This window comes from Podarcis tiliguerta (genome assembly GCF_965153285.1).
Source record: "Podarcis tiliguerta genome assembly, chromosome: 14".
In the NCBI taxonomy this organism is placed as follows: Eukaryota; Metazoa; Chordata; class Lepidosauria; order Squamata; family Lacertidae; genus Podarcis; species Podarcis tiliguerta.
The window spans coordinates 7,323,137-7,338,010 of NC_139547.1; the positions used below are offsets into that span (position 1 = coordinate 7,323,137).

Sequence of the window (14,874 nt, forward strand, 5' to 3'; positions counted from 1 at the left end):
GTAGAATGTGTGCTTTTATTTAATTTTTTTTCCAAATTTTTTTTATTGGTTTTCACAACATTATAAACAAACACATAAAACAAACAAGCATAAATCACAATCGTATTAAAAATTACGCTTATTAACATTGTTAAGTGACTTACTTCCCCTTGGTTGAATTTCATTGCATGTCCTTTTAACGGTTTTCCAAAGCATAGTTCTTAAAATAATTTAACTTAAAACATTAACATCCTTACATCTTCACATTATGCAATTAAACATATTAACTCATCATTTACCTTAAATAAAATCCTAAGCCAATTAAGTATCTGCAAGCTGCTTTCAGTTAGTTTATCTTAACATGTTTAACTAAGTTAAATTTGATCCAATCTTCCTGATACTCCTCCTCCTTCTGGTCGCGGACTCTTCCAGTTAGGTCGGCTAGCTCCGAAAAATCCATCATCTTCATCTGCCATTCTTCTATCAAATGTGTACTTTTATTTAAAATGTATCTCTGGGTTATTTGTGGGGCATAGGAATTTGTTCATTTTTTTTTCCTTTTCAAAATATAGTCCAGCCTGTGTACCTTAGTTTGGGGACCCCTGCTCTAGAGCAGAAGAAAACAAGCTTGCTCCCTCTTCCATGTGACAGCCCTTGAGATATTTGAAGGTGGCTATCATATCATATCTCCTCTCAGTCTCCTCTTTTCCAGGCTAAATACACCCAGCTCCTTCAACTGCTCCTCATACGGCTTGAAGCACTGAAAGCATCCTGGTTCCTTCCAATTCTATGACTCTTACTGGTATGATCTGATGATCGCTCAGTGGCGTGCGGTGAAATTTTCCATAGGGGAACAGTTAGAGACAGAAGCATCAGCTTGAGAGGACGGTCGGGGTGGGGTGGGGTGGTGGTTTGTTGGTGGGGTGTCACAACATCCCACAGGTAAGCATCCCACAGGTAAGTATTGTGCCTCCCTAAACCAGGCAGAAGCTTCCTGGGCTTTGGGAAGGCGGAGTCAGGCCCCTGACAGGATGCTGGATGCAAGCAGAAGTCAAGCATGGCTCTCCCACTCTGACTTCTACCTGCTTCCAGCCCAGTTCTCACACACATCTCTCGATTTTGTCTTTGCCCCACCCGTTTGCCTTCTAGCACAGAGCAACCATTGCTAGATCCAGGACCCCAGGGATTAGAAGGGACTAATCATACAGACTAACCTCCCCTCTAAAAAACACCCCCTCACAACTGCATTGTATTGTCTATTTATTGAAATAACAGCCAAATAAAGCTTTTGATAAAATACTGTTGTATTGTTGTCCATCTGATTCTAGTATGTTTTATATATTAGGTAAAGGTACCCCTGCCTGTACAGGCCAGTCTTGCCAGACTCTAGGGTTGTGCGCTCATCTCACTCTAGAGGCCTGGAGCCAGCGCTGTCCGCAGACACTTCCGGGTCACGTGGCCAGCGTGACAAGCTGCATCTGGAAAGCCAGCACAGCACACGGAACGCCGTTTACCTTCCCGCTGGTAAGCGGTCCCTATCTACTTGCACCCGGGGGTGCTTTCAAACTGCTAGGTTGGCAGGCGCTGGGACCGAACGACGGGAGCGCACCCCGCCGCGGGGATTCAAACCCCCGACCATGCGATCGGCAAGTCCCAGGCGCTGAGGTTTTACCCACAGCGCCACCCGCGTCCCATGTTTTATATATTAGAAAGAGAGTTTTATCACTTGTTTGCTAACCAGGGCTCCTTGGGGACTGGCAGGATATTGAATAGATGAAATAATAATAAGAAGAAGAAGAAGAAGAAGAAGAAGAAGAAGAAGAAGAAGAAGCAAGTCACATGAAGTACTGGTTATGCAGTTAGGGACTGGCGATTAGCTACGTAGTCCAAGCAAAAGGTACAAACAGAATACGGGAGATCTTGGATCTATTTCTCAAAAGATTTGCTGGATAGAACCAAAGTCCATATGTAGTCCAACCAGTCACCAAATAGATGCCTTTGAGAAGCCCTCTGTCTTAGGTGGTTTCCCTGCAGGGAGAGAAGGGTTGCCTTGCCTAAGTGTTAAGTGTTAGGGAGGTTTTTTTGATCTCTCAGCAAAAGGATGGTTGGGTGGTTTTGTGGCGTAGCTCTCTCCTGGGAAATGAGCGTGGCATAAGTAGTACATGGGTTATCTCACAGGAACAAATTTGACTCTGGATGCTTCCCTTTCCTAATCTTTTGTAACTAGAACTCTGCCCGCCTGCCCTACCCGCAAGACTGATGTTTCCTTCTGGAGAGACTTGGTAAGGAAAACAGGTGACAAGACTTAATCTTTCCAAATCTTTCTTCTTTTTCCTGACCTACAGATCACGGCTGGCACCGTGACTAATTATTATAAATGTTTTGTATTGTGCTCAGTTATTGTTTGTGTGGAGTTTGTATACACACATAAAACTCAATAAAATATAATTTACAAGCAAAGATAACGAAGGCATTTATGATCCCATTATGAGGGCTATAATAATTGCATTAAGAGTTATGAATCTTGTTTAGTGGAGCTGCCACAAACATTCATTACGTTATTACAGGAATGTCCAACATGTCGACCACGATATACTGGTTGGTTGTGGGGTGTCCTTTGTGATCTCCACCCAAGAGGGGGAAAAGCCTGCCCCCCCAAAAGCTCAATAACTCTGGCTCCCTAAAAAAAGCTGAACAACTCTAGGTAGATCACTGCCAGTTTGTTTTTTTTATACTGTGAATAGATCGCAGTCTCTTGGGAGCTGGAATAAAGCATAATGAGTTTTTAAAATCTTATACTAATTTGCAACTTGATGCTATACAAAGTTTGCTCCTTATATTTCTATCATGCCCAATTCAGCAGGTTTCTTCTGTTTCAACTTTTAAACGCCTGCTGAATTTTTTTCTATCCTACCAGGCCTATTCAGGCAATTAATAACTCGTCTTTCCAAAATGGTTAATTGATGTCTGATTTAAATAGTTTTATATGGTTTTTTACTGTATGGTTTTATGTACTAGTAAACTTTTGATATATTTTCGTAGAATCATAGAACTATAGAGTTGGAAGGGACCCCCAGGCTTATCAAGTCCAACCTCCTGCAACGCGGGAATGTCATATAATCATAGAGTTGGAAGAGACCACAAGGGCCATCGAGTCCAACCCCCTGCCAAGCAGGAAACACCATCAGAGCACTCCTGACATATGGTTGTCAAGCCTCTGCTTAAAGACCTCCAAAGAAGGAGACTCCACCACACTCCTTGACAGCAAATTCCACTGTCGAACAGCTCTTACTGTCAGGAAGTTCTTCCTAATGTTTAGGTGGAATCTTCTTTCTTGTAGTTTGGATCCATTGCTCCGTGTCCGCTTCTCTGGAGCAGCAGAAAACAACCTTTCTCCCTCCTCTATGTGACATCCTTTTATATATTTGAACATGGCTATCACATCACCCCTTAACCTCCTCTTCTCCAGGCTAAACATGCCCAGCTCCTTTAGCCGTTCCTCATAAGGCATCGTTTCCAGGCCTTTGACCATTTTGGTTGCCCTCCCTGACAGATGGCCATCCAACCTCTGCTTAAAAACCTCCAAGGAAGGAGAGTCTACCACCTTCTGAGGGAGTCCGTTCCACTGTTGAACAGCTCAGTTCTTTGTGAAGTTTCGTCAGAATCTCCTTTCTTGTAAATTGAATCCATTGTTTCGGGTCCTAGCCTCCAGAGCTTGCTCCATCTTCCATGTAGCAGCCATTTAGATATTTGAAGATGGCTATCTCCTCTCAGTCTTCTTTTTTTCCAGGCTAAACATACCCATCTACCTCAGTCTTGGTTTCCAGACCCTTGATTATCTTGGTTGCCCTCCTCTGGACATTTTCCAGCTTGTCAATATCCTTCTTAAATTGTGGTGCCTATAACTGATTTATGAAATTGTGGTTTATAAATATTTTAATGAATAAATAAATATGTTATTTTTTTCTTAGTTTAAATACTTTGTTTAAAGTATTTCTTAAATGCTGCTCATTTAAAAGTTTTAAGGTGGTGTACCAAAGTATTAATGAAGGGGTACAGTTAGGGTTACCCCAGAAAGCCCTAAAAACGGTTTGCGAATTCCCCCCCCAGCCAGGCCTCGGCGTACGCATTTTAAAAACTGCAATTTCCTCTAAGACAAAAAGCACAAGCTAAGCAGTCCTCTTTGTAACAAAAACGCTGTAACAAACCTAGAGCTGAGAACAGAAAACCTTTCGGTTCCCAGATCTAAGCAATCCTTGTCCTGGTACATTGATTTGCAACATACTTCCGGGAACAGAACCAGGGAACGAAAAAAGCAACATTCTATGTAAGAATGTGTGAAGGGGGAGAGGGGAAAAGGGGTTTGAAAAAAAGGATAAAACCTGCTTGTAAAATGTTTTCGGTGCGGCCTGTCTTTTGTGAACTGAATCACACAGGTGCCTCTGCCCCTCCGGATGGCAGAATAAAACGCTCTTTCTCTGGATTAACCCCTTGGTGTCGTTTGGCTCCTTTTGTCTCTGCTCGGGTGCAACAATTATTCCTACCCATGGATTAAAAAGGCTACATATTTCTGGTGCGTTGGCCGGGAATAACCACGTTCCCCGAGATCGAGGGACAAAGAGGTCCAGGGCGTCACTGCAAGGCGAGCAGCTCAGGATCCTGGGTCAACAGTTCCAGCGCGCATCCTGCCAACTTCGTGGGAGGGACTGGCCACCCGTTCCTGAGTGGACACGCGACAAGTGACGGAGAGAAAGAGCAACGGCCGTGCAGAAAGAAGGTACCTCGAGGAACAAGGTAAGCTCCACAGGGATAGGTGGGAGCAAAAAGAGAGTCTGATCAACTCCGCCAGCAGGGTAGAAGAAGTGCCACTGGTTTTGGTATTGCCCAGAAAAGCAGCAAAAAGGGTGCTGCAGGGCGCCGGTCGAAGTCTAAGCGCTGCCGGTTATGGTTCTTTTTGTGTCCAAAAGAAGCAGTAGAGTGCTCCTGGGCCCCAGTCGAAGTCTAAGCGCTGCCGGTTGGTTTGGTTTTGGGATTGGTTGTTGGTTTTGTGCCCAGAAGAAGCAGTAGAGTGCTCTTGGGCCCCGGTCAAAGTCTAAACGCTGCCGGTTGTGGTTATTTTTTGGGGGGGAAAGGGGATCAGGGGAGGTGCATGGGTTTTTGTTTTTTTCTGAATGTGCGTGTGGGGACACTCCAGTGAATGTTTTGAGTGTGTGAGACGTTGAAAGCAACGTCCGGCCTGTGACTGAGTGAGAGAAATAACGTTAGGAGGGCTGAGTGTCCCAGTGTCCCCAGGATCCCAGAGTCATGGGAAATAAAAGCAGTAAAACAATTCTTGAGACACCACTACAGAGCTTTCTGGAAAACTGGAAAAGTGCCATGAAAGCAGAAGAGTGGGGATGAATCCTTCTTTCGAAGAGGACCCAGCCAAAATAATTAGGGGTTTGTCTTCAAGCAGCCAGAAAGCCAAAAATGCAAGAGGGTGTCCACGGGAGGGAAAGAAGACGCCTAGGGAAGAAGCCAGTGCACCATCTGCAGGCAAAAGAGTCACTGGAAAATGGAATGCCCACAGGCCCCACGCCCGACACACCCCACCCCCACTGGCTAGGAACAATAAGATTTCTCAAAAATGATTTCTTCTCATCTCTGTTCTTGCTAAAAGACTGTTGCAGCTAGAAGCAAGTAACAGGACATCAGCTTTTTTTTTTTCTCCTTGTGCCAGGCGCTTGGAGGTAGCTTCAGAGCGTTATCTCTTGGCTGCTATCCCAAGAGGAAAATGCTGCATTCTCACCAACCAGCTACCCTGAACCCCACACTCTCTGGATTTATGGTTCAACCACAAAAAAACCCAGAAGGCCAAGGGTTACCCACCCCCCTTGCCCCAAGCACTAACCTGAGGAAAGTGACTTTCTTAAAAGCAAGTGAATGCTTTCTGTGAACTTTGTCAAGTTTTTCTTTTTAAGGTGCAATTTTATTCTGAAAAACAAGCTGCAGCATAACATAGGAATTTTGAAACTTTGATATTTTGCCAGAAGCAAGGGAACACATTGGACACTAGCAAACTTGGCAGATGAAAACTGAAATTTGCAACATGGCTTACAGGCCACGAGAGCTCTGAAATTTAGAGCACATGAATGAGACTTTTAAAAAAAAAATCTCAGCTGGCAAAACTAAACCCAAGGAACAGAACTGTTAACCCCTTGCGAAGTTTCCTGCCAAGCATACCCTTTTGAATTAATGTTTGCTAGGCCTATACCTTAGGTGCAAATGCTATCTGTCAATGTACAGTCGTTCTGCCGTGTGTTTCTTTTTCTCTTCTCTTGACAGGTAAACCGGCCAGAGGCTGTCCTGTTTCTCTACAGCTGTTAAAGTCACCAGCATCTGTGACACCTGATCTGCACTGGCCCCTTCGACTCACCCCAGACGCCCAGACATCGCTCCAGCCTTGTTGGAAGAGACCCAAGACGTCCAACGCCCACCAGACGACTGGATGCCCACCAGACTACAGCCCTGCTCACGTCACTCCGGAAGCTGACGTTTTGCACAAGAATCCAGCATGGATTGAAAGAGGACATTTTCACATTTTCTTTTCTTTCCTTTTGCATAACTGAACTTTATTGAAGGTACCTGCGCCTGGTTTGCTTTACGCCACCCCTGCAGAGGAGGGTGTCTAGTGGGTCTCTTCTTTCAGCATAATTACACCCCAGCCCACTCTCTAGCACTTACCTAAGCCCCTCCACTTGCATACAATGGCTCAAATACAACTGTGGGTCCCCGTGCTGGTATTTCTGCTGCCTTTGACCTTTGATATGCCAATACCACTCACAGTGACCAGACAACTGCTGCAATCATGGGGGGCCCACCACACATATAATAAATGGATTCAGGTTGCTGAGATGGTTGCGTTCTCTGCAAATCGGACCAATTGTGCCATTTGCACTCTGGCCCCTGTAGATGCTCTAGGAGGAATGCCACTCCTCCCTGTGCCTTGGAATGAATCCTTGGTTACAACTCCACTTGTTGCCTTCCAGCCTCTGGGCAACCATTCCTCTTTATGGAATCATTCCGTCCCTTTCCAGGTTCACAGGATCACTGGCTGCCTTTGTGTCAACAAATCAAATGATGCCAGTGACGCTCAGACCTATGTGGGCACTTCCCACTGTGATCGTACCTTCCCAGCCCCAACTGACATGCCTGAGTCCAAGACAGGAACTTTGTCTGGTTCCAAATTGACTGCATGCCTGGCCCGCTTGCTGACAGGCACCATATCTGCCCATGGTCAGGACGTTTACTGGGTGTGTGGCAGAAAGGCCTATCATGCCCTCCCAAGAGGATGGTATGGGGTCTGTTTTCCAGCCTACTTAATACCCCCCATGTGGATTCCTGACCAAATACCCTCTGCACCCCCTAGAAGGAGGCGTTCGGCTGACCTGGCAACACTTGCAGGTGGCAGCTCCCAGGATTGGGGCCAAAATCAGTGGCCTCCGGAAAGGATACTGGCCCATTATGCGCCAGCCTCCTGGAATCGGGGAGAGAAAATCTCTGGGGCAAGGGGGCCAATCTATAACTTGAACCGCATAATCAGACTCCAGGCAGTGGTAGAGATTGTTGCTAACACAACAGCCACGGCCCTTAGGCTAATTGCCACGCAATTGGATGAGACACGCAATGCCTTTCTCTCAGTCCGATTAGCGTTGGACTTTCTCCTGGCGCAACATGGCGGCTTTTGTGCAGCCTTAAATCTCACAGGTGGGGCCTGTTGCTTTAACATCTCTGATCATGGTGAGGCCATTCGCAATTTGGCAGCAGGACTTGAAACAGTGGCCCATATTCCTACCCAAACTTGGGAGGGATGGGACATGTCATGGCTTGACTGGTTGCCAAAACTAGGATGGGTAAAAGGCCTGTTTTTGCTGCTGCTTGGCCCACTTTTCATTTTGCTAATTTTTTGCTTTTCTGTACCTTGCTTGCTGCAATGCTTGCATACAATGACACGCAATATGATTTCTCGCATGCTTCGCCCCCAGATTATAGCTCTGACCCGAGAATATTAGCCTGTGCCTTCCTGGGACGAGCCTTTTTGAGAAAAAGGCTGTCCAAAATTGAGAGGTATGGAATGAAGGGGTACAGTTAGGGTTACCCCAGAAAGCCCTAAAAACGGTTTGCGAATTCCCCCCCCAGCCAGGCCTCGGCGTACGCATTTTAAAAACTGCAATTTCCTCTAAGACAAAAAGCACAAGCTAAGCAGTCCTCTTTGTAACAAAAACGCTGTAACAAACCTAGAGCTGAGAACAGAAAACCTTTCGGTTCCCAGATCTAAGCAATCCTTGTCCTGGTACATTGATTTGCAACATACTTCCGGGAACAGAACCAGGGAACGAAAAAAGCAACATTCTATGTAAGAATGTGTGAAGGGGGAGAGGGGAAAAGGGGTTTGAAAAAAAGGATAAAACCTGCTTGTAAAATGTTTTCGGTGCGGCCTGTCTTTTGTGAACTGAATCACACAGGTGCCTCTGCCCCTCCGGATGGCAGAATAAAACGCTCTTTCTCTGGATTAACCCCTTGGTGTCGTTTGGCTCCTTTTGTCTCTGCTCGGGTGCAACAATTATTCCTACCCATGGATTAAAAAGGCTACATTACCAAAATTATTCACAAGCATATAAGCGGAATAGAGAAAACAGCAACGAATAACTTTAATCATAAGAAACCAGAGGCAGGCTAAAAAAGAGCAGAGTAAAGGCTGTTCCAACTAAAATGTCATCTAAAAATGCCTGGGCAAACAGGAAAGTCAACCAGGATTTTAAAAGACTATGTTGGTGGCACCAGATGCATCTCTTGCAGGAGGGCATTCTGAAAGAGTTTAAAAGGGCAAACATAGTTTTTTCTCCACCCCAATTTTATTCTAACAATACCCCTGTGAGGTAGGTTAGGCTGAGAGGCAATGACTCGCCAGAGTCTTGTTACAAATTAATGGTTTACTGAATGGGGTTTTTCATTAGGGTTTCCCAAGTTGTCTAACCACTATGCCAATTGAGGTTGGGTTTGATTGCAGAGAAGTGAAGTGTAGGTATCTGACAACGCAGACCAGAGAGGAAATTCTGAACATTGTTTTCTACTATGAAGTTTTTTGACTTCTGCAATTATGTTTTTGTAGTTTTGAAAGCAGGTAAGTAGTACATACAATCAGGAGAGAATATATGTTAAGTCAAGTCCCATTGCAGAAGCAGTGGATACAACTGGAATACCTGGCTTCACCCCAGATTTGTGGCTGGGGCAAAAAAGGCATCTACTTACACCTTTGGTGGGAATGCCTGTGCGGGAGTTTTGATCAAAGGTATGTCATGAATTTTAATATAATTAGAGGCCCTGTTATGATTCTATTTACCCTCTTTGAGGTGGTAAACATGAATATCAAATGTACAGGCTTTTCAAAAATTTCTGTTGGCTGTACCGCAGCCAAACTCTCCATCACATATGAAGCATATGGGATATGGAACATTGCTATTTCTAATAAGCACGACTGAAATGTTTTGAAAGGTACAGAAAGACCCAGACTTTTTAGTGGAACTTTATTCCATATGTAAAGACTTGCAGTGGCAACAACATCATGCAAAATCTGGAATCCCTGGCAACGCTTCTGGAATAACATCTTTTACTGTTAATTTCAGGTACATCAATATGAATGGTATAAATCTTCACTTATTTATGGGCATCCGGAATACCCTATGATTTTTCTGATTTTGGTATTAACCATTGTCGTAGTAGTTTTGTTATTTTAAATTCTTAATACGTTTTTACTTATAATAAAAAAGATGGAGTGGACACAAAGAGCTTAGAGGAAGCTGTCTGAGGCTGAACTCTCATGTGGGATGCCATCACCAAGAAGAGAGTTACTCTGAGCATGTGCTGGGTACTTTGCTTTACTAATGAGTAGCAAAAGCCAGTCCTTCAAAAGTGAGGATTAGAGAAAACAGCACTTCCCAGGTCAGATGTTTCCAGGTCACTGATTTCTCAGTGGACCTGTGCGTTAGTATTGCTTTTTAAAGACATTAATTGCTGTCAAGCCACAAAACGCATTCCCTCACAGTCCACACAACATATGCTTACTGCTTTTCCTTGTTGTCTTTTTGATTCATACTTTGTGCCCTGTATTTATCTACAGTGGACTGCTTGTTTTATTCTTTTAAAAAAAGGAAGAGTCATTTAATAGCAGTTAGCAATTGACCCTCAAAGTGTGTGTTTGTTGGGAAGGGCAATCACATGAACTTAGTCAGACAACCTGATGACTATGAATGTTTTGCTCCATGCAGTCTTGCAAGAAAATTTAAGGTTTTTTTTAGCAGCCCTAGAATACCCTCTCTCCTGACAGACTTGCCTGGTTTCCTATGTTGCAGACTTTTCAGCACCAGAGAAAGACCATTTTTATTTATAAAGTTTCCTGCATCTAGAATTTGGCACTATTCTCCTATGCTGAATTAAGGCTGGTTCTCTGCTCATTTTATGTTGTTTCTGTGCTAGTTTTTACAAGGACATTGACTTGCTTTTCTGCTGATTTCAGTTTTATTTTTATGTATTAATGTGCTTGAAGTATGCATTTGTGATGTGGCTTGATTGTGCTTTTATACAGTGTTGTAAACTGCTCAGATGACTGTGCTGAATGAGCAGTATAAAAATAAGTGGTGTGCCTGTCTACTGAGAAGTAAATGCCACTGGGTCTCATTCCAAAAAGCCTAACTTCACATATATGTTGGAAAAGATGAGTCTCAAAATCTAACCGTTGGAAACAAAGGCATTGCTTGGAATGAGGCGAAGTTTTGTATGCCATTCTTCAATGTTTATGCTTGTTATCATTTTCTCTTCAGTTTTCTTTCAGTTATTTACTCAGGACAATTTTTTTGAATTGCTCTACACGATGGGTATAGATTTTTCTTGGTACTTACTGACATTATTATGGAAATGTGGCATACAAATAAAACATGATGTGAAAGGGCTTCTCCACACAGTACATAGTTACATACCTTGTAGAATTTGCTACAATATGTTGTGGCGGTTGCCCACTTCTGTAGATTTAGACCAGTGATGACCAAACTTGGTCCTTCAGCTGTTTTGGGACTACAACTCCCATCATCCCTAGCTAAAAGGACCAGTGGTCAGGGATGATGGGAATTGTAGTCCCAAAGCAGTTGGAGGGCTATCTTTGGCCATCACTGATTTAGACAAATCCATAGAAAGATGCAGGTGCCCATAGCAGCCTGCCTGTGAATGTTATTGTGGAGCAATACATCCAATATATGTTTATTGTCAGTGGGGTTTTATTTTACTGAAATGGATGTCAGGTGTTTTATGGGGAGCAATTCACATGTGGCATCTAACACAAATCAACAAGATGCTGAGGAGATAGTATGGCATACATTTTCCAGAATGAAATTACAGTGAACCAGGCAGAAGGCCTTTTTCGGTGGCCACACCTTGTACTGTGACCTCCCTGCAAGATCCCCAAGGGTTAAAACAACTACATAATTTTTCGCCGATGTCTGAAGGCAGCCCTGTTTGGGGAAGCTTGCACTGTTTGATTCCGTATTTTGTTGGAAGCCGCCCAAAGAAGCTGGGGCAATCTAGTCAGATGCGCGGGGTAAGAGAAATTAATTGTTATTCTTCTCTAGCAAACTCTTGCCACAAACCGCGCGCTACTTGCCCCCAAACCCCTTTTGCCACACCCAAGATGGAGGCGCCCAACCACTCCCTTTCTGAAGGGGAGCAAAGCGAGGAAGGAAACCTCTCCCGCTCAGAAAATGGCCGCCGCACTGGCGACTCCCTTTTATTGTTCACGCGCGTGGCCACACTCAATATGGCCGTCACCACCAGCCTCTTCTCTCCTCAGAAAAGCGTCAGCGCGCCGGCCTTCAAAAAAAAAAGGGGGGGGGAGAAAAGAGGGGCGGGGCTTGTCGCCTCTCTTCCCCACCCCGCTCTTTCTGGCCCGGCCCGCGACGCCGGCGACGTCACGCTACGCGGGGTTGCGCCCCGCCGCTGGCTGCGTGCGTGCGTCGAGGTGACGGAGCGGGCCGGACGCGTCCCTTTGTTGGCTCAGCGGCGCCTGTGAGGAGAAGCAGCAGCAGCAGCAGCGGGCAGAGGCAACAGCGGCGGGTGTTTGTTATCGGTCCGCCGAAGGGAGGCGGCCAGGCCGGAGCCTTCGAGTCCGCCCGTCCCCCCGGCGGCCCGCTGGGGCCGGCCCCGCTCCGCGCCGTCTCTCCCCGCCGCTCCAGCCGCCGCCGCCTCAGCCGCCGCCATGGACTCGGACGAAGGCTACAACTACGAGTTCGACGAGGACGAGGAGTGCAGCGAGGACAGCGGCGCCGAGGAGGATGAGGACGAGCCCGACGACGAGGACGAGCCCGACGACGACAACCTGGACCTGGGCGAGGTGGAGCTGGTGGAGCCCGGGCTGGGCGTGGGCGGCGAGCGCGACGGGCTGCTGTGCGGCGAGACTGGAGGCCTGGGCCCCGGCGGCGGGAGCGGCGGAGGCCTGGGCAGCAGCGGCCTGGGCGGGCCGGGCCCCGGCGGAGGGCTGGGCCACGAGCAGGAGGAGGATTACCGCTACGAGGTCCTGACGGCCGAGCAGATCCTGCAGCACATGGTGGAGTGCATCCGAGAGGTCAACGAGGTCATCCAGGTGCGCGCGCGGGGCCCGGCCGGCTCGAGGGGGCCCCCGGCTTGGCTTGCACGCGGCGGGTGGCGGAGGAGGAGGAGGAGAAGAGGAGCGGAGCAGCCGCGGCTGGAGGAAGCTCGGGGGGGGGGAGCGGGGGAGAGGGAAGGGGTGGGCGCTGCTCGTGCAGGAATGCGGGCCGTGGAGGGCCAGGAGGATCGGCCGCGGCCTGCTCCAGCCACGCCTTCGCACAAGCGCTTCGCCCAGCCAGCGAGCTGCTTGGGAGGCCCTTGCTTTTCCTCCCCCCGTCCTCCCTCTCCAAGCTCTTATTTCTGCCTCTTGGCAGGGGCGATGCGGAGGGGGGAGCAGGATGAATGAGGAGCAATGGCTCGGGGTGCCGTTGTCTTGTTGCGAGGGGGGGAAGGAAGGGGGTATGTGCTCAAGCGGGTGTTGCCGGCTGTGTTAGTGTGTGCGCGCTCAGGGTTTTCAGTGAACCCGGCGTGGCAGCCGAATGGGCCTTGCTGCGTTAGAAACAGCGGCTTTGTGGAACTTTAAACCAACAAACAAAATAGCCTACGCTTATACGAGCTGGAGTTCCCTGGTGCATAAAGCATTGTTCCCAGTTGGAAGAAAGAGAGGCGGATATATACACACACTCTTACTTGTAAGCAGTGGAGGGTGACTAATAGCCATGAAATGCATGTGTATGCATAGCCTGTGACAATTCTCTGTGGACCTTAAATGTGTATATGCCATCCCTATTATCATCAGAAATAATCGATGTTAACACAGTTATCTTAGAAGGTTGTACCCCTATGATCCCTAGCCATCTTTTTAAAAGCTTCTGGACTGTGAACTTAGGGATTGCACCCAGGCCCAAGAATTGAGCCCCAACAATCCTTTGTAGAGTGTGCTTTCTGGATTGTGCTGTGCAGTTTTTCAGTATTGCAAAATAAAAGCAACAAAATAAAAGCAATAAAAGACAGGGCTCAAGAATGTGTGTGTGTGGAGTGGTGTGGGTGTGGAGTTTTTAGGTAGTGTTGTGGCCTTGTGAACTGTATAGTCTCGATATTCTTTAGTCTGCACCCACATGTTTAGAAACACTCGTTCATGTTGCACTTTTTGCAGGTTCCACACATACTAGAACTTTATCAGAACTAGGGTTAATCATACTTCAAGTAGTTCCATTAAAATTGATGGACACAACTAGCTTCAGTACATTAATTTCAGTGGGTTTGTTCTGAATAGTTGCCAGGTCTGCTAGAAGGGGGATGAGCCTTCCAAATGCCAAGGGTCTCATCTGTCTGACATAATGCTTTTTGGTTACAGTAAAAGATGAGTTTGGGGACATGGAGATGCCGTTACAATATTTTAGGGTGGTGTGTGTTAAAATTCCACTTCGTGCAAAATAAATTGTGTATTGATTTTTGTGAACAATTTTATTCCTAATAATGGTCATGAAGCTAGATGGTGATTAAATCTTTTTAGTTCTAACCAATCATTCATATTAGGCATCCTTACATGTTGCTATCTTGAAGATTGCTGGTTCTTCTGGTAGAACTAGGAAAATCTCATGCTTTTATCAGAGTATTTTACTGTGCCTTTCACTCCTCAAGATGACATACAATTGCCTAGGGTGTGTGACCCCGCCCCCCTTACACAGACAATAACTATTAAGGTAGGCAGGCAGGCAGGCAGTATTCTGTTACCATCTTCACCATCATGAACTTACAACCATATTTAATGGTTTGCCTTTAGATAATATACCAGAATAAAACATAAGTGCTCCCCTACACATACTGATCTTGCTGAAAAGTCATTGATTCCTGCAAAATATCATTTGACTTATTCAGGAAAGTTAATGACAGATTAACATGATTCAGGAGCACTCTGTCTTAGGTACTAAAGAAGGTGTTAAGCTATGGAAGTTTTGATTCTAATTTTGTTTGGTTCAAGTTGCTTTTCTTGTTTGGCAACCATGTTACTTCTGGTTGGTAGGAATAATTGTCCTCCCTTGTCTCACAGGTTAGTTGCCATAGCAGGGGGTAGGCAATCAGTGGCTTACATAAAACTCTTTGAAAACTTCTTCCTTAAGCAGCTCCTTTGTTTGGATCAACTAGGAGAGGAAGTTACTTTGATGATAAAAGTACAGGCATCCTTACTTTGCATGGTGTTCACATGGTTGCGGAACTTGGATGTAACATAGAAGATAAGTTGCATGGTGCCCTGACTGATTTTGGCCCCATCTGTACCAT

General features: G+C 46.0%; 1 protein-coding gene across 1 annotated transcript in view; it reads left to right on the forward strand.

Annotated features, from left to right (window-relative positions):
- Positions 1 to 12,017: 12,017 nt before the first annotated feature.
- The window catches only part of ARIH1 (ariadne RBR E3 ubiquitin protein ligase 1), a 50,463-nt gene continuing 47,606 nt past the window's right edge, over positions 12,018 to 14,874 (forward strand). The window contains exon 1 of the mRNA XM_083413092.1: positions 12,018 to 12,646. Within this exon, the coding sequence (XP_083269218.1) occupies positions 12,263 to 12,646 (384 nt within the window). The 5' untranslated portion in view covers positions 12,018 to 12,262. The remainder of the gene's footprint in view (positions 12,647 to 14,874) is intronic.